This window comes from Cervus canadensis, chromosome 8 (genome assembly GCF_019320065.1).
Source record: "Cervus canadensis isolate Bull #8, Minnesota chromosome 8, ASM1932006v1, whole genome shotgun sequence".
Classification (NCBI taxonomy): domain Eukaryota; kingdom Metazoa; phylum Chordata; class Mammalia; order Artiodactyla; family Cervidae; genus Cervus; species Cervus canadensis.
In genome coordinates, this window is record NC_057393.1 from 63,629,214 (window position 1) to 63,654,657 (window position 25,444).

General features: G+C 38.6%; 2 protein-coding genes across 6 annotated transcripts in view; one reads left to right on the forward strand and one right to left on the reverse strand.

Annotated features, from left to right (window-relative positions):
- The first annotated feature begins 30 nt into the window (after nucleotides 1–30).
- AP3M1 (adaptor related protein complex 3 subunit mu 1) lies at nucleotides 31–20,196 on the forward strand. Of its 2 annotated transcripts, none has more exons than XM_043476496.1 (9): nucleotides 31–168; nucleotides 8,394–8,669; nucleotides 9,241–9,412; nucleotides 12,590–12,727; nucleotides 14,202–14,287; nucleotides 14,986–15,119; nucleotides 15,972–16,179; nucleotides 17,498–17,642; nucleotides 18,110–20,196. In XM_043476496.1, the coding sequence occupies exons 2-9, from the start codon at nucleotides 8,397–8,399 to the stop codon at nucleotides 18,208–18,210; spliced, it is 1,257 nt and encodes a 418-aa protein (XP_043332431.1). In that variant the 5' UTR covers nucleotides 31–168; nucleotides 8,394–8,396; the 3' UTR covers nucleotides 18,211–20,196. The 2 variants fall into 2 exon arrangements, with proteins under 2 accessions (XP_043332431.1, XP_043332432.1); XM_043476497.1 differs by lacking the exon at nucleotides 31–168 and adding an exon at nucleotides 195–589.
- Nucleotides 20,197–21,870: 1,674 nt separating this feature from the next.
- VCL (vinculin) overlaps nucleotides 21,871–25,444 on the reverse strand; it is a 108,796-nt gene continuing 105,222 nt past the window's right edge. For all 4 annotated transcript variants that reach the window (XM_043476491.1, XM_043476492.1, XM_043476494.1 and 1 more), the window contains one exon: nucleotides 21,871–23,939. In XM_043476491.1, the coding sequence (XP_043332426.1) occupies nucleotides 23,793–23,939 (147 nt within the window). In that variant the 3' untranslated portion in view covers nucleotides 21,871–23,792. The remainder of the gene's footprint in view (nucleotides 23,940–25,444) is intronic.

The window sequence follows — 25,444 nt, forward strand, 5'->3', positions numbered from 1 at the left end:
GCGTCTTCCCGCTCATTTACTCTTCCCAGTACTGTTGGTCATATTGATGCTGTTAGTCAGGCAATCTGCTGGGCATCCCAACTGCAGGGTCCTCACGGCTTTCTCAGCTGTCTCAGCCTCGGTCCGGAGAGGACCCGCGTCTAATCACTGACGGGCCCAGGAGCCGGGGTGAGTGTGAGGGGCGGGGGAGAGGGGGGTGGTCTACGGACAGGGGACATCACGAAAGCTGGGAAGTAGACTGGCTAGCTAGAGCTCCGGCTTCCAGCCTGGGGTGTGGAAGCGCCTCTGGTGCTGTGGACCGGAGCCGCGCCTTCCTCCCGGCCTTCCGGTCTTTCTTGCCAGCTAGGCCGGAAGGGAACGGTGCACCTACAGCCCAGTGTTCTCAGGCCTCAAGCTCAAGAGGTTCAGGCTCATTGGGGTCGCTTGTCGTGCTTCGGCGCGGGAAAAAGGTCTTGTCACGCACGGAGAGCTGGAGTACCGACGACTCGGACCTCAACCCCAGGCTTCTACTTTGGAGGACAAAATCCCTAACTGACGCGAGCGGGCGTCCTGTTAGAGGGTGGCACCTGGATGAGCCTCGGGGAATACGGTGAGGAGGGTGTTGCAGTTCTTCAAAAATGAGTAAATAGGGATCTAAACTGAGGAGGTGACAGTGAGTATGGAAAGAATTATGAACGATGTGGTTGGTTGGATTTGGATTGAAGTTGGAGCTTGATTGAGAAGTTGATAGTGTAGTAGTAGTGTTAGTTGCTCAGTCGTGTCCGACTCTTTGCGACCCCACGAACTATAGGCCGCCAGTCTGCTCTGTCCATGGGATTTTCCAGGCAAGAAAACGAGTGGATTGCTATTCCTTTATCCAGAGGGTCTTCCTGATCCAGGAATCGAACCATGGTCTCCTTCATTGCAGGAGAACTCTTAACCATTTGAGCTACAAAGACCTGTTGATACTTGTTTCAAATTAGTAGTCTTCACATGAGAAGGGTTGCCTAAGTGGCTCAGTGGTAAAGAATCTGCCTGCCAATGGAGGAGACCTGGGTTCGATCCCTGGGTCAGGGAGAAATGGCAACCCCCATTATTCTTGCTTGAGAAATCCCATGGACAGAGGAGCCTGGTGTGCTACAGTTCCATGAGGTCGCAAAAGAGTCGAACACGACTTAGCGACTAAACAACAACACATGCGGAGGAGGAATTTTGTAGGACTTGGGATATATCCATTTTGAGACAGTAGTGTAGATGGAGATGAAAGGTTGGGGGGAAAAAAAAAACAGTCTGATAAGCAAACCAGAAAGAAACTTTCCAGGTGAGAACCAAAACAGGTGAAGTTTCATATAATTTGGTAAGAAGTACTTGTTTGGCGGACACTTAACAGTGACGTGAAATGCTGCAAGGATCAAAGGAAGAAGTTGAAGTCTGAGAACAGGTTGTTGGAATTGATGATTAAGAAGTCATTGGGTCAACCAAAAAACAGAAAAAAAAAAAAGAAGAAGTCATTGGGTCATTTGCAAGAACTGCTTTATTGAGAGGAGAGACTGCAAGTGTAGACTAATGCTCCTTCATGTGGAGCATGAAGAGAAAAATTGTTTGCAATCTCCCTAAAAGGTTTGGGGTTTGTTTGCTTTAGAGGATACAAAGCACTTTATGAGCCAGTAACTAATGTATAAGAGTAAAGATTCAAGAAAGAAGAAGTAAGACCTTGGAAGAGAGGAGAGGGGATGGGATCCGAATTAGAGGTGAAAGGATTAATGTTGGAAAGTACAGAGGACACTTTCTTTTTTTTTTTTTTCCCATTTATTTTTATTAGTTGGAGGCTAATTACTTTACAATATTGTAGTGGTTTTTGCCATACGTTGACATGAATCAGCCATGGATTTACATGTGTTCCCCATCCCCCTCCCACCGCCCTCCCCATCCCATCCCTCTGGGTCTTCCCACTGTACCAGCCCTGAGCATTTGTCTCATGCATCCAGCCTGGGCTGGTGGTCTGTTTCACCCTTGATAGTATACTTGTTTCAATGCTATTCTCTCAGAACATCCCACCCTCGCCTTCTCCCACAGAGTCTAAAAGTCTGTTCTGTACATCTGTGTCTCTTTTTCTGTCCGGCATATAGGGTTATCGTTACCATCTTTTTAAATTCCATATATATGCATTAGTATACTGTATTGGTGTTTATCTTTCTGGCTTACTGCACTCTGTATAATGGGCTCCAGTTTCATCCATCTCATTAGAACTGATTCAAATGAATTCTTTTTAATGGCTGAGTAATAGAGGACACTTTCAATTGAACCATCGGAAAAGTAGAGGATTGAGATGAGAGAAAAATTACTGGAATCCTAATATACCTTTAGTTGGGAAGCTCTCTTGGCAACAAGGGCAGCTTTTCTTACTGAATCTTAGGATTTTACAAGGTTTCTAAACAGTCAACATGTTGGAGTTCCCTGCAGACTAGATATATTTAAGTAGCCCAGTACTATTTTAATTCACACCTAACAAATGGTATTTGTAGACAGAAGAAATTCACTTTCTCAACAAATGACCTCCTCTCCTTTTGCACAAAGAAAATAGAAGCCATCATCTTGCAACCAGGTATACAAATCTGCTTTCCTTCTGTTTAAAGAGGGAAAAGTGCCCCTTCTCCTTAGGAAAGACACATGCTTTCACCGAGTTTCCCAGTGCCATCCTCTCCTGCCTTCTCAGAGTCCTCTTCTTTTTTTTTTTTTTTTTAACTTATTCCCTCTCTCCTACATCATCAGCCTCCCTTCTACTCATATTTTTCCTTCAGCATTTAAAAATATCCTTCCTTAACTTTATGAACTATTCCCCTTTATTTTCTTGCCTTTTTATCTCCTTCACAGCTATAGTTCTTGACTGTATCATCTACTCTCCTTATCTCTGTTTTTCCCACTTCTTGCTATGTCCTTCTCAGCCTACTGTCATATATCTTTTTCCACCATTCCACTGAGCTACAATGAAACCTCTTTCACTGAGATCACCAATAGCCTCTAAATTGTACATTCTCAGCAGGGACAAAATTTGCTTCTTATGAGGAAAAAAAAATCATACTTTTTATGTATAAAGCACAGATATTTATGGAACATAAAGAGGTGTATAGAAATATTCTGTGATTTTAATAATTTTATGGAGGAGGGGTATGAATGAATGGGGCTCTGAAAGGCCTCTTCAGACGCAATGATGAATCGAAAGTTGAGGAACACTGTAAAATAACAGATATTTTCAGTTTTTCTTATAGCTTGACCTCTTTGTGCCATTTAAAATGTTTACCACTCCATTGTTCTGGAAACACACTGACTGACATACTCTAGTTACTAAAAACTCTGCCCCCCTTTTTTTTCTTATCCATCTTTAGCCACATTTTCTCACTTTTTGTAGGCTGACTTGACCCAACATTCTCAAATGTTGAAGTTCCTTCTATAGGTTCTCTTCTACTATACACGTTCTCTCTTTGCAGTTTTAGTCTCCTTTTGTTATAATTTCCATTAATAAAAAATCATAGTTACAGTCCTCACAAATCTATCTCCAGTTTGGCTTCCCTCTGAAGCACCAGACCTCTGTATACAGTGGTGTTTTGAATATATCCATTAGGGTCAAATATATCCAGAATTGGGTCAGATTATGTAGGACCAGACCTAAATTCCTCCTCTTCCCTCTCATGTCCCCATCTCTACCCCCAAACCTTTTCTCAACCCTGCTTCTCTTGCCTTTTCATTTGCTTCATCTGTATTGCCAGCACTCTAGTGTAGGCCACCACATAAGTCATCTGTCAGCTAATGTCACCATATTCAATTGCCCAACTATCCAATTTCCATAGTGCAGTCTTTCTTAAAACTGTAAATTGGATTGCATGAATCCCCTGCATAAAACCATTTAAAAAATGACTTTTTGCATTGCACTGGGAACGAAGTGAACCAATATCTGCTTTTCTCTGTTTTTATCTCACCACCTCCATCCACCTTCTGAAGTTGCTAAATTTGTACTGGATTTCTTTATCTTATGTTCTTTCTCACCTTGAAGCCTTGTGAATTTTTATAGCACATTGTATTTCCCCTGTTATCTGACTGTATTAAATTGTTTGCCTTCTTTGTTGAACTCTAATGCTTTGAGTTCAGCGACTCTGTTTTGTTCAACTTGTATCCCCATTGCTTAATATAGAACACATACAAAACTTTGTTGAATGAACAATGGTCAAAATATTGGTTAAAAATCAGAATGACTAAAATATTTTCTGGTTTCATTCTCTCACCTTAGATATATGCCCTTCTGTGCCTCCATTCTGTTGTATACAAAAGGAATACATTTTCTTTTTTAGTCACTCTCTTCCAAGGGTATTTTGAATATTGTGATTGCATTGTTTGTGAATCATCAGGGTGTGTGTGTTCAACATTCAGTAAAGAGGCTTTATGAAATATTTAAGCTGCAATTGAAGCTCTGATGGAACTCCCTCTAAATACAGTTTCTTAAGTGTCTTTAATATAAGCTGGGAGAATTCTGTTTTCTGACTCTGAAGTCACTAGGAACAGAATGATAGTTGTGGTAGCTTTCCCAGAAAGTTTATTAAAATAATGGAAGAAGTAACTGCGGCTACTCAAAGGATAAGTAGCTAAAGAAACAACTTAATTTACACAGCTGCATGTAGTAGTTTTTTTTTGCACTAGGCCCTTGGTCTTAATATGGATAGAAGAAATAAGCTCTCTTTCCCTATAATAGAAGGTTAAGATAGGTTTTAAAGCTGCTCACCGTTGAAAGCTGCAAGAACTATGCTTTCATCTCAGCCCTAAGGACAATAGCAGTAAATCCAGATGGTGGTTTGACTTACTCTATTCTTCTGAGACCTGAACTATGCCAATAAAAACAACTTTGGTGGAAACTTTTCCTGGAAAGAATTTTTCACCAGCTTAAGATGACAAGTAGGAATCTGGCCCTTCAAATAAAGAAACTACGAAGTCACTTCTTCAAGAACAAGCAGCTTTTTTAGGGTATATTGTGGCAGTAAAGTACCAAGATCCATGCAAACTATACTGTCTTTAGGATAAACAGGTGACGATAACTATGTCAGCTCTCTCAAATGTAATTTCTGCTCTATGTAATTTATTAGAATACATTTGGCTTCTAACTAAACAAGAAACGTATCCTTCAACTCATTCTCTTAAATTTTAAGTTCAAACAGCACATTTGCTGCCCAGTCCAATATGATAACCATTAGCTCTGTGTAGTTATTTAAATTTAATTAAAATTAAAAGTTCAGTACATCAGTTGCATTAGCCACATTTCAAGTGTTCACATGTGACTAGTAGCTGCTATATTGGACAGCAGAGGTAGAGGACATGGCCATCATTACAGGAAGTATTGCTGGACACTAGTGTATTAGAGTGTGTTCATGATAATTAGTTCCTAAGAGGCAAGTAAGAACAGGAGCTCAAGATTCAACTGGATGTGGATTTGAATCCTAGCTCTGATACTTATTGTATGACCTTAGATAATTGACTTATCATTTCCAGACATTCTTGTCTAATCTGCAAAATGGGGATAAGTATTTATAGCATTGATTGTGAGGATTAAAGAAGATAATGTAAAAAAAAAATGTAAAAGAAAAAAAAAGATAATGTAAGTAAAGTGCCTAGGATAGTGCCTGGCCCACAGTAAGTATTCAGTTTTAGATATTATTAATTCATTTGTCTTTAATGAATAAAACACTTTGAAGCTGAAAATTAAAAAGATGCTGTATTCCATAGGTGGCTCACCTGAAGTGCTCAAATCTGGGTCTCACTGAGTTGATTACAAAAGTTCCACTTTAATCCGTATTTTATATTTCAGATGAAAATTTCATTCCACAAAAGGTACCATAATGCAACTTCAGTCACAGATCTTATTTCTGGATATCCCTGTTCCTTTTTTTTTTTTTTTAACGTATCAGAGAGCAGAGGTAATAGTTAAAAGCAGGTTCTGAATAGCAAGTCTCTGTTCCAGTGGCGCTATTTATCTGGAAATGGCTACCCACTCCAGTATTCTTGCCTGGGAAACCCCGTGGATAGAGGAGACTGACAGGCTATAGTCCATTGGGTCGCCAAGAGTCAGGCATGACTGGGTGACTGAGTATGGGTATTAATCTGGAAAAATTTAGTAGGTCCAAAGCCTCAGCTGTCAGGGTTTATTGCTGCCAACTCAATCAAGGTTGATTACTTGGCTAAGTAGAGATGCCTTTGAACAAAGAAACATTTTCTCTTTCTAATAAACAGGAAGCCTAAACTATTAATAGCACCCATATTTATTAATACAATAATTACTAAAGCACATCTTATAAATTAGTATTATTTAAATTAATAACTATTGAACATGCACCAAATGGGAAGAGGAAATCATCAGATAGTCTTTAAATGTCAACTGCTGTCATTAAGTAAATGACTTCCTCTGAAAAGAACTGGTCAGGTTGTCATCATTTTCCCTATCAATAGAATTGAATTCATTCTGGAAACTCTTCCTTTCCTCTTTGTAGTTTGTCTTCATGCTTAGAAACTATATTAATAGATTTTACATTCTTTCTCCTTAGGCTACATTTATCATTCAGCATTGTAATTTTGAATGTATGAACCTCTAGACTAAGTTACTGATACTGATATTATTCATATAAAAGAAAGGAGCAAGTTAACATAATTAGATATTTGTCCACTGTCTTCCACATTAAAAGGACAATAAACTCTTTATTTGAAGTATAACTAACACTCAGAAAAGTATTCAAGCTGTTAACATAAAACCTAATAAATTAACACAGAATGAACACAACTTGTAACCGTCATCTAGATCAAGAAATAAAACCTTACCAGTACCTTAGAAGACCAACCCTATGCCTCACTTAAGTCACCACCCCCATTCTCCTTCATAATAGAAACCATTTGATTTCTCTTAACTATAGATTAGTTTTGTCTGTTCTAGAACTTAATATAAATAGAATCATACTGCATGTATCCTTTTGTGTCTGGCTTTGTTCAGTATAATTAGATTTGTCCATATTTGTTTCATGTAGCAGTAGTTCATTCATTTTCATTGCTGTTTCATTTTAATATATTAGTTTATTTTCCCACTTACTATTAATAACTAGTAATAGTTTTCACTACTACAGCATATTTTTATGCATTTTTTTGTGTACATTTGTACATATTTCTGTTAATCCACCTGGGGGTAGATTTGTGTGTTGCAGAGTATTAAAGAATACTTTCTGTTAATTGAAATAATAATTTAAATTAAAACTTACCTTTTTTATACTAAAAACTAAACTGCACAGTATTCTAAAAATGTGAAGTTTAGTAGTTTCTAGTATAGTCACAAAGTTGTGCAACCATCATTTCTAATTCCAGAAGATTTTTATCACCTCAAAAAGAAATGCAAAACCAGTAATTCCTCATTCTTCTCCCTCTACCTAGCCCCTGGCAACCACTAATCTACTTTCTGTCTCTTTGTAGATTTGCCTGTTCTAGACATTTCATACAAATGGACTCATACAATCTATGATCTTTTGTATCTGGTTAGCATAATGTTTAAAGATCCATTCTGTTGTAGCATGTACTGGTACTTCACTCTTTTTTATGGCTAAATAATATTTTATTTTGGATATTTATCAGTATTATTTATCCATTAATTGGTTAATGAATCCATTCATCAATTGATATACATTTGAATTATTTCCACTCTTTGGCTGTTATAAATAATGCTGCTTCAACCATTTGTGTACAAGTTTTTGTATGGACATATGTTTCCAGTTCTCTTGAGTATAAAGGAGTAGAATTGTAGGGTCATTTGGTAACTCTGTCTTTAACTTTTTGAAGAACTCAACACTCTTTTCGCACATAGCTGCAGTGTTTCATTTTCTTGCTTGTCATGGCTAGATCCTCCAGTACCATGTTGAAAAGAAGTAGTGAACATGGAGTGTTGTTTGTTCTTTATATTAAGGGAAAGCTTTTGGTCTTTAAGCATTAAATGATAGCTATAGGATTTTCACAGATGTTCATTATCAGGCTGAGGAAGTTTCTTTCTGTTGCTAGTTTAAATGTTTTTATCACAAAGGTGGTTGGATTTTGTCAAATGATATTCTGCACCTTTTGAAATAATTGTGTTTTTGTCTTTTATGAGAATTGTATATTGACTGATTTTCATATGTTAAATCAGCCTTGCATTCTTGAATAAATCCCACTTGGTTAGGATTATAATCTTTTTTATGTGTTACTAGATTCAGTTTGCTAGTATTTTATTGAAAATTTTTACATCTGTCTACAGATGTTGGTCTGTAGTTTCTTGTATTGCCTTTGTCTGGTTTTGGTGTCCAGATAATACAAGGATACTTTTCTTTGATAGATACTAAATTTAAACGTTTTTCCTCCCACAGAAAATGATCCACAGTCTATTTCTCATAAACTGTTCCGGTGACATATTTCTAGAGAAGCACTGGAAGAGCGTCGTGAGCCAGTCTGTCTGTGATTATTTTTTTGAAGCTCAAGAGAAAGCTGCTGATGTTGAAAATGTACCACCTGTTATTTCAACACCTCACCACTACCTCATCAGTATCTACCGGGATAAGCTCTTCTTTGTCTCTGTCATACAGACTGAAGTACCACCTCTCTTTGTAATTGAGTTCCTACATCGAGTTGCTGACACTTTTCAGGTTGGTTATTCATCAAGTCTTTTGAATTTGGATTATTTAAGTTAGTTGGAGGTGGGACATAATTATATTCTTTAATTTTGATGTACAGTCTGTTTCCCTGTCTCTCTGTCCCTCTTCTTTCCAACTAAGCATAAGTTCATAAAATGTAAATCTTTTTAATAGGGCATACAAGTAGTACACATGGCTGCTCCTGTTTTAAGAGAACAGAACAATCTCATGGTCATAGAAACTGTATTTTTTTTAATGTATTATAAATTATGTCATCAGGAAATAATAGTGCCCTCCACATGCAGTTCTTTGAATGGCACCAGTTTTTATAGGTTATGAAATCTTCCATTACTTACATTTTATTTTTTTTCTTGTCTTGCTTAATGTACCAGTAGTTTAAAACTGATCTGTGTTTTTTGGAGTACCTAATCAGGGAAAATGAAGTTTATAGTTCATATTCTGTTTTAACATCTTAAACAGTGAATTATGCTACTGTAAATATACCCTTTATAACAGAATAAAAAATATTCAGCAAACCTTTCTTCATGCCTTCCATTGTGCAATACTATGTATATTTTATTAGGACTACTTTGGTGAGTGTTCGGAGGCTGCAATTAAGGATAATGTGGTCATAGTATATGAGCTCTTGGAAGAAATGTTGGACAATGGATTTCCACTGGCTACTGAATCTAACATCTTGAAAGAATTAATTAAACCACCAACAATTCTGCGTTCTGTCGTCAACTCAATTACAGGTAAGGTAAAACAGTCTGTTAGGAACTGAGTCTTTAAAACTTCATAAACAGTTCATTTTTGCTTGTGATCTGGCAGATTATTAAGGTAGTCCATTTTTGCCAGAACTGTAGTTAGTAGTAATGTTAAAATGGATATATCAATATATTTCTTGTCATGAAAAGAGCCTATATCTTAAATGATAGAGTTTTTGGTTGTTACTCTTTTGTTATAAGTTTTGCTTCAAGACTGCAGCAATATTATTGTTATTATTCAGTAACACTGAATAAATTATCCCAGTTAACCATAAGCCAGTGTAGTGGCTGCTGTTAACTATTGTAGTAATCACTTTGTAACATATATATATATATATATATATATATATAATTATGTTGTATACCTTAAACTAATACAATGTTATATGTCAATTATATCTCAGTAAAGCTGAGGAAAGAACAAAAAATAACATTTAAAAAGTAGCATTTTAAAACTGGCATTACCCTGTGTCAGTCGCTAAGTCCCGTCCAACTCTTTGCAACCTTATAGACTGTAGTCCCGTCCAACTCTTTGCAACCTTATAGACTGTAGCCTTCTCCTCAGTCCATGGGATTTACCAAGCAAAAATACTGGAGTGGGTTGCCATTTCCTTCTCCAGGGGATCTTCCTGACCCAGGAAATGAACCCATGTCTCCTGCCTGCATCTCCTGCATTAGCAGGCGGATTCTTTACCGCTGCATACTGCACAATTACTAGAGTATATAAAGTTTAAGACTCTGTACCATAGAGTATATGTTACCTCCTTCAAGTCTTTATTTTATACATATAAAAGATGTATTAAAAAATTTTAAAAAAAAGATGTGTTAAAGAGAGAAAATTAGTGTATTTGTGAGATTTCATGCATTATGGGCCTTGTACTTGTGTTGCAAACTTCTAATTTTGCTTTAATTCTTAAGTATAGCTAGAAATTAGAGCTATTCAGATGACAAAACTCCTTGAAAGTATCAAAGTCTTCTAGAGCAAAATTTCTATGAACTGTTACATGCCAGTATATACAAGAAAGTGATCTTTCCATTATTCATCCTCATCCTCAAGAATAAGTGTCAGGAGAAATTTAAGGAAAGATAAGACGAGATTTCTTTGCTCCTAAAATGTAAACTCTGGATGAGAAACTGAGGGGAAAAATTAAAACATATAAATAACAGATTCTGAAAAACAGTTCCATAACTTTATAGACAGTGTAGTGACATTAGAGGGTACACATCTTATGCTATGAAATGAAAGAAAAGAGGGGGTGTGGAATACCTTGGTGGGCCAGTGATTGAGGCTTGGTGCTGTCACTGCTGGGACCTGGATTCATTCCCTGGTTGGAGAACTATGCAGCTATGCAGCGCTGCCAAGAAAGAAAAAAAAAAGCACACAACCATAACAAGTTGCCCGTGATTATAAATAAATATCCCCACAAAAAAAATTCTTAAGTTTATAATACACAGTAAACATCAAGAGAGTGATTCAGTGGGTGAAGTAATCTCTCTTGAACTGTAGTGGGTGGGCCTAGGGCAGGGACCTGGAGAATCAAAAGAATTTAGGAAGGGAGGGAGGAATAAGAACATTCTTCATTGATGGAACCATATGAGAAAAAAACACATGGTGGAAAAATCTTGAATTGTGTTAACCTGTTTAATAGAAGCAGAGCTGTTTTTCAGTTGAGTCATGAGATGAAAAGTTAAGTTGAGGAAGTCCTTGAATACGAGGCTAAATATTTAGTTTTTAATCATAAAACCAGTGGGATAGCATTTCAAGGTTTTGAAAAGGAAGATTAAAGCAGTGTTTTTTAGAAAATTCTGGAAAGCAGCAGGGTTGGAGACAGGATCATCAACCATAATCACACTACAAAGTTGTATGTGTGACTGAACTACAACAACCAAACATGGGCTTGAACTGCGAGAGTCCACTTAAATCCAAATTTTTTTTCAATAAATACATGTTATAGTACTACACAGTCCACACACTTGGTTGAATCTGTTAATGCAGAACCACGTTTTGAGAAGGCCAACTATAAAATCATATATGGATTTTCATCTGCCATAGGAATCGGCACCCCTAAACCCTGTGTTGTTCAAGGGTCAACTATATATTTTAAAGTGAAATCAGAAAGAAAGCAAAATTATCAAAATAGAAGAAAAGTAATAGATGCAACCTGCTCTGAGGGAGGTGTCTGTTTGTGTGTGTGTGTGTGGGTGGGTGTGTGTGGGTGTGTGTTAGTCACTCAGTCATGTCTGACTCTCTGCGACCCATGGACTAACCCTCCAGGCCCCAAGGCTCTTCTGTCCATGGAATTTTCTAGGCAAGAACACTGGAGTGAGTTGCCATTACCTTCTCCAAAGGGGAATGTTTGAAGAAATATATATACCAAAATGTTAATAGTAGCTATATTTCTGTAATAGGAAGATAGTTTTTAGCTACTTTTCTTAATTTTTCACATGTCATTGTTGTTGTTAAACATGTACTACTTTGAATTGGAATGTAAATTAACCAGAATGTTAAAGTGTCACAGCTCAAGGGTATATGTTTTGGACAACCAGACTTATTTTAAGACATAGTCAGTTTACCAGGAGATTAGCCAGATTTTGTATATTTTCCGTATCACATATGGGTATGCCATATGGATGTGCTGACCTTAAAATGTTAAAAGGCCAGAGTATGTTCTTCATCCAGTTATTCCACATCCAGTTACTCTCCACATGAGAGACCTGTTTGGCAACATCTCATGTATAATTTAAGCTGAACACCAAATGGCCTACTTATCACTCTGAATTCGCAGTGCAAACATTTAATCAGCAAAGGGTTTTGAAACATCTAGCCTGTTTTCATTAGTGGCAGCAGGAGGAGATTCTGTTGTTAAGCCACTGGAATTAGGTTAGGTTACTGCAACACACAGGAAGCAAAAGATAAGTAAATGAATTTAACCTGGTTTGGCAGACAAACACAGGACCATGTGGCCTATTTCTGTCTTCTAGAAATTTGATCATGTTGGTATGGATATGTCTCTGACAATTCTGTAAACCATTACAACTTCAGTGGAGAAAAACCCAAACAGTGAAGAAGCAGCTAAACTATTTGAGGTTTTTTTTTTTCTGCTAATAGCTTTTCTGGTGACCATTTTATATGTTAGCTTTGCTTTCTATTTTTCTGATTTCTAGGCAGTAGTAATGTTGGGGACACACTCCCCACTGGGCAGCTGTCCAACATTCCATGGCGCCGTGCAGGGGTAAAGTACACAAACAATGAAGCCTATTTTGATGTTGTTGAAGAAATTGATGCAATTATAGATAAATCAGGTAATTGTGTGCATATTGTCTTATGGGGAAAAACCATCCAGGTGACATAAGCTGAATAGAAAACTGATATCCCTTGGCAGTATCATTTACCAGAAAGGCATTCATTTTCAAATCTGTTTATTTTGCCCAGAGGTTACATATAATTTTCATAACCACTAGTTGAGAAATGCCAAACGTTTATAAATCAGATCTTATGCCACCTTACTTTAAGCCAATTATCATGTATTCATTTATCTTGCCATTTATCCAGCCTAATATGTAATGTATATCTACTATGCACCATACTTTTTACAACCACTTTATGTGCAGTCCTTCTAGTAAAGACCCCAGACTGAAGAACAGTACTGTATTAGAATCCTAATATTTTACTAAAAATAGCTAGTCCAACTCTCACATGTTATATATGGGGAAACTGAGACTTAGAAGAGTTAAATAATCTGTTAATAATCTGTCACACAGCTAGTTGGTATGTGAAAATGACTTATGAATTACAAACACTATCTCTACAGTGAGTTTCATTTTTATTATAAAAATTCCATTGTATGGAATAGTTGCTGTACTGTTAAAGAATAATGGTTCCTACTTCTTAAAAGTTAATAGGTATCTTAGTCCAATTCATTAGAAACTTGGCTAATTTTATTTAAAATATTTGAACTTCAAAAAAAAAAAATGGTCAAACCAACATTATTTACAGTTGCCAAGATATAGAAGCAGCTTAAGTGTTCATCAACCAATAAATGGATAAAGAAGATGTGTATATATACACAATGGAAAATTACTCAGCATAAAAAAGAATGAAATTTTGCCATTTGCCCAACATGGATGGACTTGAAGGACATTGTGCTAAATGAAATAAACCAGATACAGAAGGATAAATACTATATATCGCTTATATGTGGAATCTAAAAAAAATACAACAAACTAATGAATTAAAAAAAAAAAAGCAGACTCACAGATACAGAGAACAGATTAGTGTTTACCAAGGTGGAGTGGGGCAATAAAGGGATGGGAGAATGGGAGGTACAAGCAGTGGGGGGTAAGATAGGCTCACAAGTATACTGTAAAACACAGGGAATATAGCCAATGTTTTGTAATAACTGTAAATGGAAAGTAACCTTTAAAAACTGAATAATTTTTTTTTTATTTTAAAAATCACTGGGAAAAAAGTATTTTAACTTCACATCCAGCAGTCTTACAAGACTGACTCTATAAAGATAAGGATGGGTTTGATTTTCCTTGGAATCATCATATTCCAACCAGAGATGGGAACAGGCCATGGCACAGTAAAGAAGTTATCTGAACTGGTGTAATGGATCCTCTGTCCACTAACCTTTTAATAGATGTGCAAAGCTTCAGTATGTCTGACACCTGGGAAATATCTTCATTACTTCAGATACAGTGATAGCTCTAGTAAAGTAGAGCTATTTTACTAGAATACGTGCATATTCCAATGATACCTTTATTATTCCTTTAGGATCTACAGTCTTTGCAGAAATTCAGGGGGTCATTGATGCTTGCATTAAGCTCTCTGGAATGCCTGACCTTTCCCTTTCTTTCATGGTAAGTTTTGTTCTGTTTTGTAACTCCTTCGTGCCCAATACATATGAAGTACTAAATGAAGTGATAAATACTGATACATGTTTGTTGTAGATTGCAGTGGATTATATAAGAAACATTCCCAGCACAGCTTACGAAGACAGTAGCTCCCACGATGAGCACTGCCTCTATGGATACGCTGCAGAGACGGCTTTGCCTCTGAGTGTGTTAGAAGTAGCTTAAATGGCTGGCTGGCCTCTGCACATCTGTGGTGCTGCTTTTACTGAATTGTTATATGCTTTGTTGATATGAAAGGGCATTGATCTTTTCATCATTTTAGATTCAGCATGCTACGCTCCTGAGAACTACTAAGAGAACTGAGCTCTGATGCTATCTCTGCCTCTAACTTGTCCTGACCTTGAACTTTCTTTGAACCTCAGTTTTTTCATCTATGAAGTGGAAATGAAACCACTCACATTTTCTACCTCATGGGAATTACTGGAATTGAATTATTGAAATTCAAATAATAATGTATATAAACTATTTGTACACTTGAATTCATTGTGAGACAATAAGACTGTGTTGATATGGTCATGATAATAAACTTACATGACTGCTTTATCTTAAGAAAGCATATTTCTCAGATCTCATAATATATCTGACTAGAGTTGCCATATTCATTATACTTTATGAATATGGTTGTCTTCTCTTTTCCCTGGCAGAATCCAAGGCTTCTAGATGATGTCAGCTTCCACCCCTGCATTCGGTTCAAGCGTTGGGAATCTGAAAGAGTTTTGTCATTTATTCCTCCAGATGGAAACTTCCGACTCATATCATACCGTGTCAGCTCACAAAAGTATGTTGTTACATCAATCATAATCTCCTGTCATCTATCAGGGTGCTGTGTAGAACTCACTTTTTCCCTGTTTCATTCTAACAGTTGGTTACTTGAATTCATCATTGCTTCCTTTAGCCATTGCTCACCAGGAGACCCAGAACAAACTGGTGAAAATACGTGTCTAAAATATAATTAGTATACTTTGAATCTTAAGAGTATAGAGTAATAGTAAATATATACCTGAGAAGCAAGCATTTGGGACCATGCATAACCTGGATAAAACCATGAACCCATGCCATAATTTTACTATGATCTGTGGACATCATGGCTGATAGAAGGAGACAGACTTACCTGTAGCTCTCCAGAACATCCCTCAACTAACTGGCTTGAAGTCACTCTTCTCTGCATTGAAGTTTAAATGAATAATTTAGCATCATGGGTTGTAGCTGGTTTGTCCCTTGAAAACATCAGAAAGTATTTGGACAACATCAAAACAGAACTTAAAAGCAGAGGAACTTTTTCTTGGCTCTTACTACAGAGAAACTGATATATTTAGTTTGTGTAATTCTAAATTATCTTTCTCTGGGATCTTACTTCATTTCTTAAACCAGGACTGTTTGTGCCAATTGTTGATGCTATAATTAAGCTTCAGGTTTATATCTTGATTTGTATACTTACTGCTCAGAAATTGTATAATTTCTAGCACAGTGGTTCCACAACACTGTGCTGTACTCAGCCGCCCTGGTTCAGATACTGAACCTGGAGTTCTACGGGTATTGGATATGCTATACTGAGGCTTGCGTGCCACCTCTAGAGCTCACACTATTAATTGTATGTTTTTTGTGGTTGTGTCTTTCTTTCTCTTTTTAGTCTAGTGGCAATACCAGTATATGTGAAACATAGCATCAGTTTTAAGGAGAACAGTTCTTGTGGTAGATTTGATATTACAATTGGACCAAAGCAGAATATGGGGAAAACTATTGAAGGAATCACAGTGACAGTTCACATGCCAAAAGTTGTGTTGAATATGAACCTGACACCAACCCAAGGCAGCTATACATTTGATCCAGTTACCAAGGTACAGCCACCTAAAATCAAGAGTGAGCAAGTGTTTCTGCAATCCTTATTTTGTGATTTGGGGACATGGGAGGACGGAGGGAAGGGTCTAATATCTTGGTTGAAATTAAAGCTCTAACAACCTAGAATACAGACTGTGGTGTGCTCTGCCACAGGAGAAAATCCTGCATCTGCTGCTAAGTCAATGAACAGAAAAGTGAGATTCATTCCTTCTTCCTTCAGAGTCTGCCTTTTCTTATCCATTGATAATCCAGAGGTTCACTCACTCTTCAATGAGGAAGATGTAAAAACTTTTTAAAAAGAGAAAAGCATTATGTGCATATAATAATCTATTAATGGTTAATAAATATTACAACATATTAATTGTTAAGAAATTAAGACCTTTCTCTTCCTTTTTAATTTAAAAGCATTATTTCATACTCTTCCACAGAGGATGCTGACTAGGAAAGTTGCCTTCTCATCCTCCATATATTTGCCTCTAGCAGAGGGATTTCAGAGAAACTAAAAAGATAATTTTTCTCTCTGCTTCCTGCTTGGGTAAAAAAATATGATTCTTTTCCTCAGTAGAGTCATTGAGCTGCATAGTAAATGAAAAGTCTTTTTTTATTTAACTATAAAATCATTGAATGTTAAAGATCATCTAGTCCTAAGGAGTTAAAGAATCTCCCCAGAGACCACACAGGGCTGAGAAATTAAGCAGGAGCACTAGATCCCTAGCCTTCACCCCAGCTTCAACCATAACAGCTTTACTTTCTCATCTGTTACTGAGCTTCCTCACTAAGTATTTCATTTGAACAAAGGGTTCCATCACTAAAAGTTTATTTAAAAGCACCGATTTAGGCCCATCTTCTCAATTTAAGGAAAACTAAACTTAAGCCCAGAGAGAAACAGTAAAGATGGCATAGTCGAAAGGATATTTGATACCAGACAGCCTTAGGTTCAAATCCCAACCTTTCCTCTAACTAACCATGTGACCTTCAGCAAGTCATCTGACTCCAGCTTTAGTTTGTTAAGATTAGACAAAATTTCACATCACAGGCTCCTGAGACAGCGTGTAAATAGTGCTGAGCACAGTATTATATCCCAAAGTAGATGCTCAGTAAATGCATCTACTTCTTTTTCCACTCTCCATTCAGAATCACAGAGCTAACTAGTGGTAAAACTCAGTGGTAATCCCAGGTCTCTTATTCCAAGACACTGTGCTTTATTTTGTACAGAAGTTTATGGTGTCTTTGAACCTTATCTTTGAACATTTGTCTTTAATAAATAGTTCAAAAAAATAAATAGTTCAGAATGTTTTTTGTTTTTTTCTTTTTAAGGTACTAACGTGGGATGTGGGGAAAATCACTCCACAAAAGCTCCCCAGTCTTAAAGGACTGGTAAATTTACAGTCTGGGGCACCCAAGCCAGAAGAGAATCCAAGCCTCAACATACAGTTCAAGATCCAACAGCTTGCTATTTCAGGTAAGGAGAAATCTGACGTGTATAAGGGTAACTGAGTTTTGCTGAGGTCAGCTGCTAGGAGCTTAGAAGAGTAACTGACATGCCATCTCTACAAAGAGCAACAACTCCAGTATGCCTCTCACTCTCCTTGATTTTTGAGAGTGATTTTGGAGAGCACCTTATTTCACATAGCTTCCCTTCACCCCTACCCTCATTCAGGCACAAAGAAAGAAATCATTTATACTCAAAGAAAGAATTATCCTTAAAAGACTTTGCTTGTCCATATGAGAATCTGAACTAAAATCATACGCTCCTAGTACTTGAATCTGTGAATGCTAGAAGCAACATTGCTTCCAGATCTTGAAACAGACACTGGCTAATGTCAGATTTACTGTATAGTAAACTCTGTTTCTTACGCAAATATTGTATTGGTTGGTATGACCAAGATTGTAATTTGTTCCTTTGCTTACATGTTCTTTTTGACACAGGCTTAAAAGTAAACCGCTTGGACATGTACGGGGAGAAATATAAGCCATTTAAAGGAGTCAAATACGTCACAAAAGCTGGAAAGTTCCAAGTGAGGACATGAGAAGAGGCCAGAATTCCGGAAGATTTATTTGTTTTCCAGGTGTCATCACAATGTATTACTATTAGGTACCAATTGGGTGGGAATACATATTCTAGTTAAAGCATTTGTGTCAAGCCACACACCGCTAACAAAGTTGCTTACTTATTGATGTAGGGTTCTTAAGGAACTTTAAGCTAAGGAACTGAATGACTTAGCTTATTTGTACCTTATCACTTAGGAAAATTTTAGAGGTGATTTCCTCCATAGGAAGGCACCAGCTAGAGGCTTCACATTTTAACAGTCAAGGCAGAAGTCTCCAGTGATAACCTCTCCCCTGAAACAAGTGAACCGGTCTCAGCCAGCAGACGCTGTCTTTATCTGTAATGTGATGTATCAAGTGGAGCCAAATGTCACACTTGATCTTAGCCATCCCCAATCATCTGTCCCAACAGAGGAATAAGTCCTCCCACCCAAGAAGTTTACAAAAAACTGCCTCTTCAAGTGTTTGCCTTATTCAGCTTTTCACTTGTGCCATTAAGCAAGCACTGTAGCAAAAGCCACCCCGCACGGCCCTGGCAGGGAGCACTGCTGCTCCGTGCCCCATTCTCACTGTACTTGGTATTGTATTTTTTATAAATAAGATTTTTATGTAAAGCCGACTTTGGTTTATAGGGACCTTGCTGCAGTAAGTACAACCTCCGTTTTGTGCCACTTCGTCTGTTAGCACAGTAAGAGTCATTTGCATCAAAGGGGCGAATGCTTTAAGGTAATAAAAGGGAACACTACTTCTGCTTTTAGGAAGTTATTGCAAGCACAAGCATTTGAGATTTTGAGCAAACTAACATAGTAAAAGAGAAACTTAAGTGAACCTCTGCTATCTTCATGTTTTATAAAGCTTGTCCAATACCACTTGAACCAATTAGCCTAAAGCCCTCATGCCCTAGTTCAGCTGAAGGAAGAAAATATGCCTGCCTCAATACTGTCAGATTTTTTTTTTTAATCTTTTCTTTTTTTCTTCCTGTTCTTAACGGTTTCAATTTGCCTACATTCTTTGCTTTGAGGGGGACTCCCTTTACATAGTCTGTGCTACCCAAGGCTACAGTCAAGATTCCTCTCTGAAACTATTGTTGAAACTGTCACTGGAGTACTTAAATATCTCTACTCTACTGACCAAGTAGGTGAAAGTACATATATAAGTACATATATAATGAGGCAGAAACAAAATCCTCAGTAACATTGATAAACCTGGATTGATCTTTATGGTTGGCAAGTCAGCCCGCAGTTATCATTTAACTTGGCTGACTTAGAAGTCCTTGCCCACTTATTTTGGTTCATTAGACATGAAGAATAGAGAAAGTTAAGATCTAAGTGCTTGTTCTTGCTATCAGTTTTCTCCTTGTAACTCCATTCATTTTGTTCTTCTCAACTTATAATTCCCTTTCTTTCCCTTATGCTGACAATAACCCTTACACTCACCCCATTCTCCTGTCAAGGGCTGGTGGTTGGTGCTGGTCCAGGGAGCCCACTGCACAGCAGCATTCTTTCTTCGCCTGCCTGTGGCACCAAGCCTGCCTTTCATCTAATAGGAAAGATCACGTTTTGCAATTTCTAGGACAACCAGTATCAGCTTGGCAGCTAAAATTAAAATGTTGCCAAATGTTTATTCCCTTTGCATAAGGTTGATTACCCAGTTCAGTTGCTTTTCATTTTAATGTCTTCCTTTTCAGAGTTCATACCTCAAAAGAGCGATCAATACATTTGCTTTTCTTTCTGCAGAATCCCTCATCTCAACCATCCATATATGGACTAATTTTCTTTCTCTGCTACCTTCCCATATCCCAGCAGATTGTATGCCAAGAGTCCCTTGCCTCTAGTAACTTCTGCTAAAACTTCCAAGGAGACTGTTTCCTTTTACAATTAAATTATTGTATTTATTAATTTGATGGAATCCAGTAAGTCATTTCTCTAGCTCTGGCTACACTGTCAATAAAAAGATGAAAGCAACAAGTTGATTTTTTTAGCTTGACTGTTAATTGAGCATTCTCAGAGGGACATGCCTCAAGTGTTCGAGCAGGCTGAAAATGAGTCTCTCAGTTGTGTCCAACTCTTTGCAACCCCATGGTATACAGTCCATGGAATTCTCCAGGCCAGAATACTGGAATGGGTAGCCTTTCCCTTTTCCAGGTGATCTTCCCAACCCAGGGATCGAACCCAGGTCTCCCACATTGCAGGCAGATTCTTTACCAGCTGAGCCATGATCCCGTTTTACTTGGCATCATCACACAAGGTGTGAAGGTTGCAGCAAAACACTTCCGAATGCTCCTCTCGAGACTGATTATGTTAATAGCCCTGTATCTAAGATTCACCCTTCTAGCCACAGGCTGAGCAAGGAGTGATCAGAGCTCCTCTCCCTACCACCACCTGCTGATGACAAAGATCCGTGAATACTTAATCGTAATTAAGTATTTTTCAAGCACAGAATTCCAGATAGCTCAAGAACAGCCTCTTGTTCTCACTTCTTGAGTATAACCCAAAAGCTTATTTTCTGCATAAAGGAGTCACGACCATCATTTTATTCAAAGGGAGTTCATGTGATGGGTTTTCCTTAAGTGCCACTGTAGAAGAATCCATGGAAGGTAGTGATCCTGTAGTCCTTTGAGTCATCTGATTTGAGAATAATGATAATACAGGAAGAAGGCAGCACCAGTGAACATATGGTGAGCAAAAATGAGGCCATGAATACTGTTTCCAGATATTGCTGAACTAATTCAGTAGCCTTGGACATTTCCCTGTAAGTTGAACACCCAGAATCTGCCTCCCTAGTCAGCAGCTTTTCTAAGTTAAAGCAGTGATAAATGTAGTCAGCAGTACTCTCCCTCTTTAGTGATATTTACCACTTTTAGATACAAAAAATCAATCAAAAATACTGATGTCCCAGCTTCACTTCAAGAACCTGTTCCTACTCCTTGAGCTTCCTCAAGCAAGAAGAGGAATATGTCCCCAGAAGCTAGCTCTGCCTCACAGCCCTGTTTGGATCCCTGGACTTTGGACCATGACATGTAGCCTCGCAATATTCCTGCACGTGTAATAGCTTTAGCTTCTTAGGGGCTAGTGATGGCCTCCACATAGACCTGTACTCTTCTAAGACAGACTCCTTCAACCAGGGGATGGTCTGTACCTTCTGCCTGCTTTCCTCTTACTGTTAGCCTTTGTCATTTCTGCTCCTTCTAGTGTATAATCCCCAGAGTTGTCCTTTATTACCCAGAACTTTTGAAGTAAATGTATTACCCAGTGGTAATACTTACCCAGTGGTTTCTACTTCTTCCAGTACAATAAATAAAAATCTTTAGTTTCTTCATTTTGAGGATTAGCTTCACTTGCTGTTCTTCAGAATACAGTTGAAGCCTGATCTAGAAGTTCTCGCTGAAACTAAGCCTATGTACCACAACCACGAGAGCCCATGCCCTAGAGTCCACCAGCCACTAGCACTGAAGCCTGTGCACCCTAGAGCCTATGCTCCACAGCAAGAGAAGGACCACAATGGCCGCGCATCACAACGAAGAACAGCCCCTGCTCACTGCGACTAGAGAAAACCCTCGTGTAGCAATGAAGACCCAGGGCAGCCAAGATAAATAAATCAATTGTTAATTTTAAGTTCTTGCTGAAATAACATACCCATCATTTAAAGCTTTATACAAATGTACTTTATTGTTTTAAACAGAAGAGGCAGAAAATATTTGCATATAACAAATCCTAGCTTATAAATGTAGTTTTTCAGTGGTGATGTCTCTAATCAGCATTCAGGGATTTTTTTTTTTTTAATTTGCTTCACTGTGTCTTGAGCACTGATATTAGAGAAAAGCACATTGGCGTAAAGTATAAACCAGTGTCTCAAAACACTGGAAGAACTTGGAGAGCAAACATGATTTTTCTTACTTCCTCTAAGTAGTCTTAGTAAAACAAAAGGTGATCTTTGGCATAGATTCATACTTTAAAGGCATTAATATTGCATTTATATCAGTTAAGCAACTATTCAAAGATGCTGAGGGCCTTGAACATCATCAGTTAAAAGGTAATAGAGGAAGCCTGAGTGTACAGTACCAACTTAAGTTTTACACATTCGATGTTAGGATCTAACACACATTTGAGGTGGGGAGGACATTCAGGCAAGGGTTCTTACTCCTTTACTCATCCAGTTCTGGCTTTGGGAAGAAATACAGTTTCATGTGCTGGGGAATGCTTAGACAGCAGTGAAAAGTACAGGGAAGGAAAAACTCCCTTCTCTCTCACTTTGCTAATAGGAAACTTATGGTGATAATTATACTCATTACTCCCTTGAACAGCTGTACTTGGGAGGGAGGGGAGGTCGCAAGAGACTTGGTTGTTGTTGGCTGAGGGAGGTAGGAATTTCTGAGGACTATTTCCCATTGACTCATCCCCCAGAGTGCCAGAATTCCAGTCTGCAAGTACCACCTCCCTTAGGTAGGAAGCATCCTTCAGATAGGATTGCCTTTCCATTAAACACTCCTGGGGGCAAGCACCAATTCTCAGGACTGAATTTCAAAAGGATAAAAAGGATCTTCCAAAATTACAAAACAAACATTTATCTTTAAAATCTTGTCTAGGAAGGGTTTGAGGGAAGAATACAAAAGCCAGGACAGGAGACATGATTCGGTTAAAAATAAAATGCAGCATTTCAGCTCAGAAAGAACAGTAAGAGCTAAGAATGAATGAATAAGGCCTCAGCATAGACCTCTGCAGGCAGTGACAAAGCGTGGAGTGGCCCTGCCAGGAGGGTGGGCAGAGCCACGGCCTGGCTACTCTGCCTCTCCAGTGGCAGAGAGCACCAGGACACACAGTGTGTTCTTGGGATGGCTACCTTGGCGGACCAAGGCAGGGTATGGGACGGAAAGGTTTCCTAGCACAGACACTGCTCTGGAGTGAGGTAAAGACAGAACCACACGATACAGTGATTTCCTCCTGACAAAGTGAAATTTGGCTGTGTACTGTGGGAAACTAGAAGGATTGAACTGGGGAAAGGAAGGAAGTGAGTTCAGGCCCCACAAGCTGGGGCTCCCCAGAGGCCACCTTCCCCTGCAGCAGTGAAGCTCACATCTGAAAAAGACCCTGGAAGCACAGCCAGGAGAGGCAGGCAGGGTCAGCAACATGGAAAGCCCAAAACAAATGTTGGAGGCACAGTGATATCCTTAACTGACTTGCCTGGGCCCTGGGTCTTGGGAGCCTAGTGGAAAGAATGAGGGAGTAGGGGCGGAAAGGGAGCCATCCTCTAGGGAACAAGGGTAGAGCAGGGTGTCAGGCTAGTGTTCACTCTTGGATTTTGAGCTTATGTGAAGTCCATGGGCTAGAAACCCAGTCTGCCTATTGGGATAGTGTGTGCATAAGTAAAGCCGTGTTTGAGAATACAGGCCTTATACGGAGACACGTTTCAGTGTCCATAACAAGAGTATAAATGTTTTTTAATTTTTATGTCAGGCCAGGATGGTAACTTTCAACCCCCCAGCAATCTTGGGTGGCTCCTGGGACCAGATCATTTTCATCCTGTGCAGCAGGGGCTTCTGTGTTAGCCAGGTCCAACCAGGTGTCTACTGGTACCAGGGAGTCTTTCTAACCCAGCGCAGAGTAAACCCAGCATCTGTTCGAATTTTGATTGAAGCCGCTTCTGCTTCTCGAACAGTCTCCTTCACAGACTGCATGAGGTTCTGGGCATTGTGAACCAGCATCTCTGTGGCCTGCAAGGAAAGAGGAGCTCTCCATTACTCAGAGTCCCTGATGGAGCCCTGCCTCTGAAACAGGCTTAAGTCAGGAATAGAATGCAGTTTACCCTACCTGCACCTGGCGTCACTGGTGGTTTATAGCTGGGTCACCAAAAAGAACCCCAAACTGGACCATCGCTGATTGTGGTCAGTATTCTCAGATGGCATCTAGTGTATACTCCTTTGACGATGTTTGGACAAGCTCCTGCCTTGAGCGCCCCTCTATGTAGAATGCTCTTCCCTCAGGTGTCCCAGTGGCTCACCTCTCACCTCCTTCAATTTCTCTGCCCAGTTAGCACCTTGCTGAGGCTTTTCCTGCTCACCTTATTTTAAGTCACAAACCACTTTCCCAACTCCCAGTGTGCCTCATCCTCCAGTTCTGTCTTCACTCTTCTCTACAGAACTCATGCTAGCTGATATACTATATGTTTTATCTAGGTTGTTCATCTGATGTTTTATCTAATTTTATCTAAAAAAGTAACATGAGGGCAGCAATTTTGTCAGTTTTGTTCTCTATTGTACTTTAGTGTTATGTCAGTTCCTGTCACATGAGGTATTTCACGAATATTTAATGAATGAAAAAGTAATCAAGTAAACCAACCACCTTTTAAATCCATGAAAATCTAAATAAGTAAGTCTTCTAAACATACAAAATACAGGACTGAGATCACACTAGTAACTTATCAATCTATTAACCCAGTAGTTTTTTTTTTTTAATTCTTATGTATTTTTGAGCTACAGATCCTTTGAGAGATTAATGAAGGCTGTGGATTCTCCCCAGGAAAAAAAGCTCAGATGCACAAAACTTGTGAATGCGATATCAGAGGGATTATGGGCTCTGAGAGGCATAACTATGGACTAGAAGTCCCAATCAGTTAATCTTTTCACTTGGTCAACAAAGAGGCTGAGGCCCAGAAAGATTCAGAGACTTGCCAGCCAAACTCACACAACAGTCAGGATGAGGCCTCAAATTTCTAACTTGCAGTCCTGTGTCTCTTCCATTCTACCACACTGTCAGTTTCTTCTTTTTTTACTAGAATATTTAATGGAACATAGTAGACACTCCCAAGATACCTTTTTGTTAGTTAACTGATTAAATGAAAAGGTCGGAAACTCGAGTCTTACCCTTCCTTCCTTGTTTTTTCTATTTCCTTCCCTTGGGGCAGAAGAGGTCACCTGAAAGGAAATAGCCTAGTACCCAAACCCTGCCTAGAATACGCAGAAGTTACAGGTTAAGATCCAGTTTGCATGGTTTAGGGGAAGAGAGGGTTAAGGTGAGAGCTAATGAATTAAACATGGTAGTTAGGGCAGCACTACTGACACTGAGAGAAGTAGCCTCCCTGCCTCCGCTACAGTGCTCCTGCCCTCTGTCTCCTGGCCCGGACTTCTCCAAGGAGAGGGACTGTCTTTTATTAACTCCTCTACATAGCACGTTATACAGTGCCAAATACATATGCCAATGTATGATAAGCCTTGTCTGG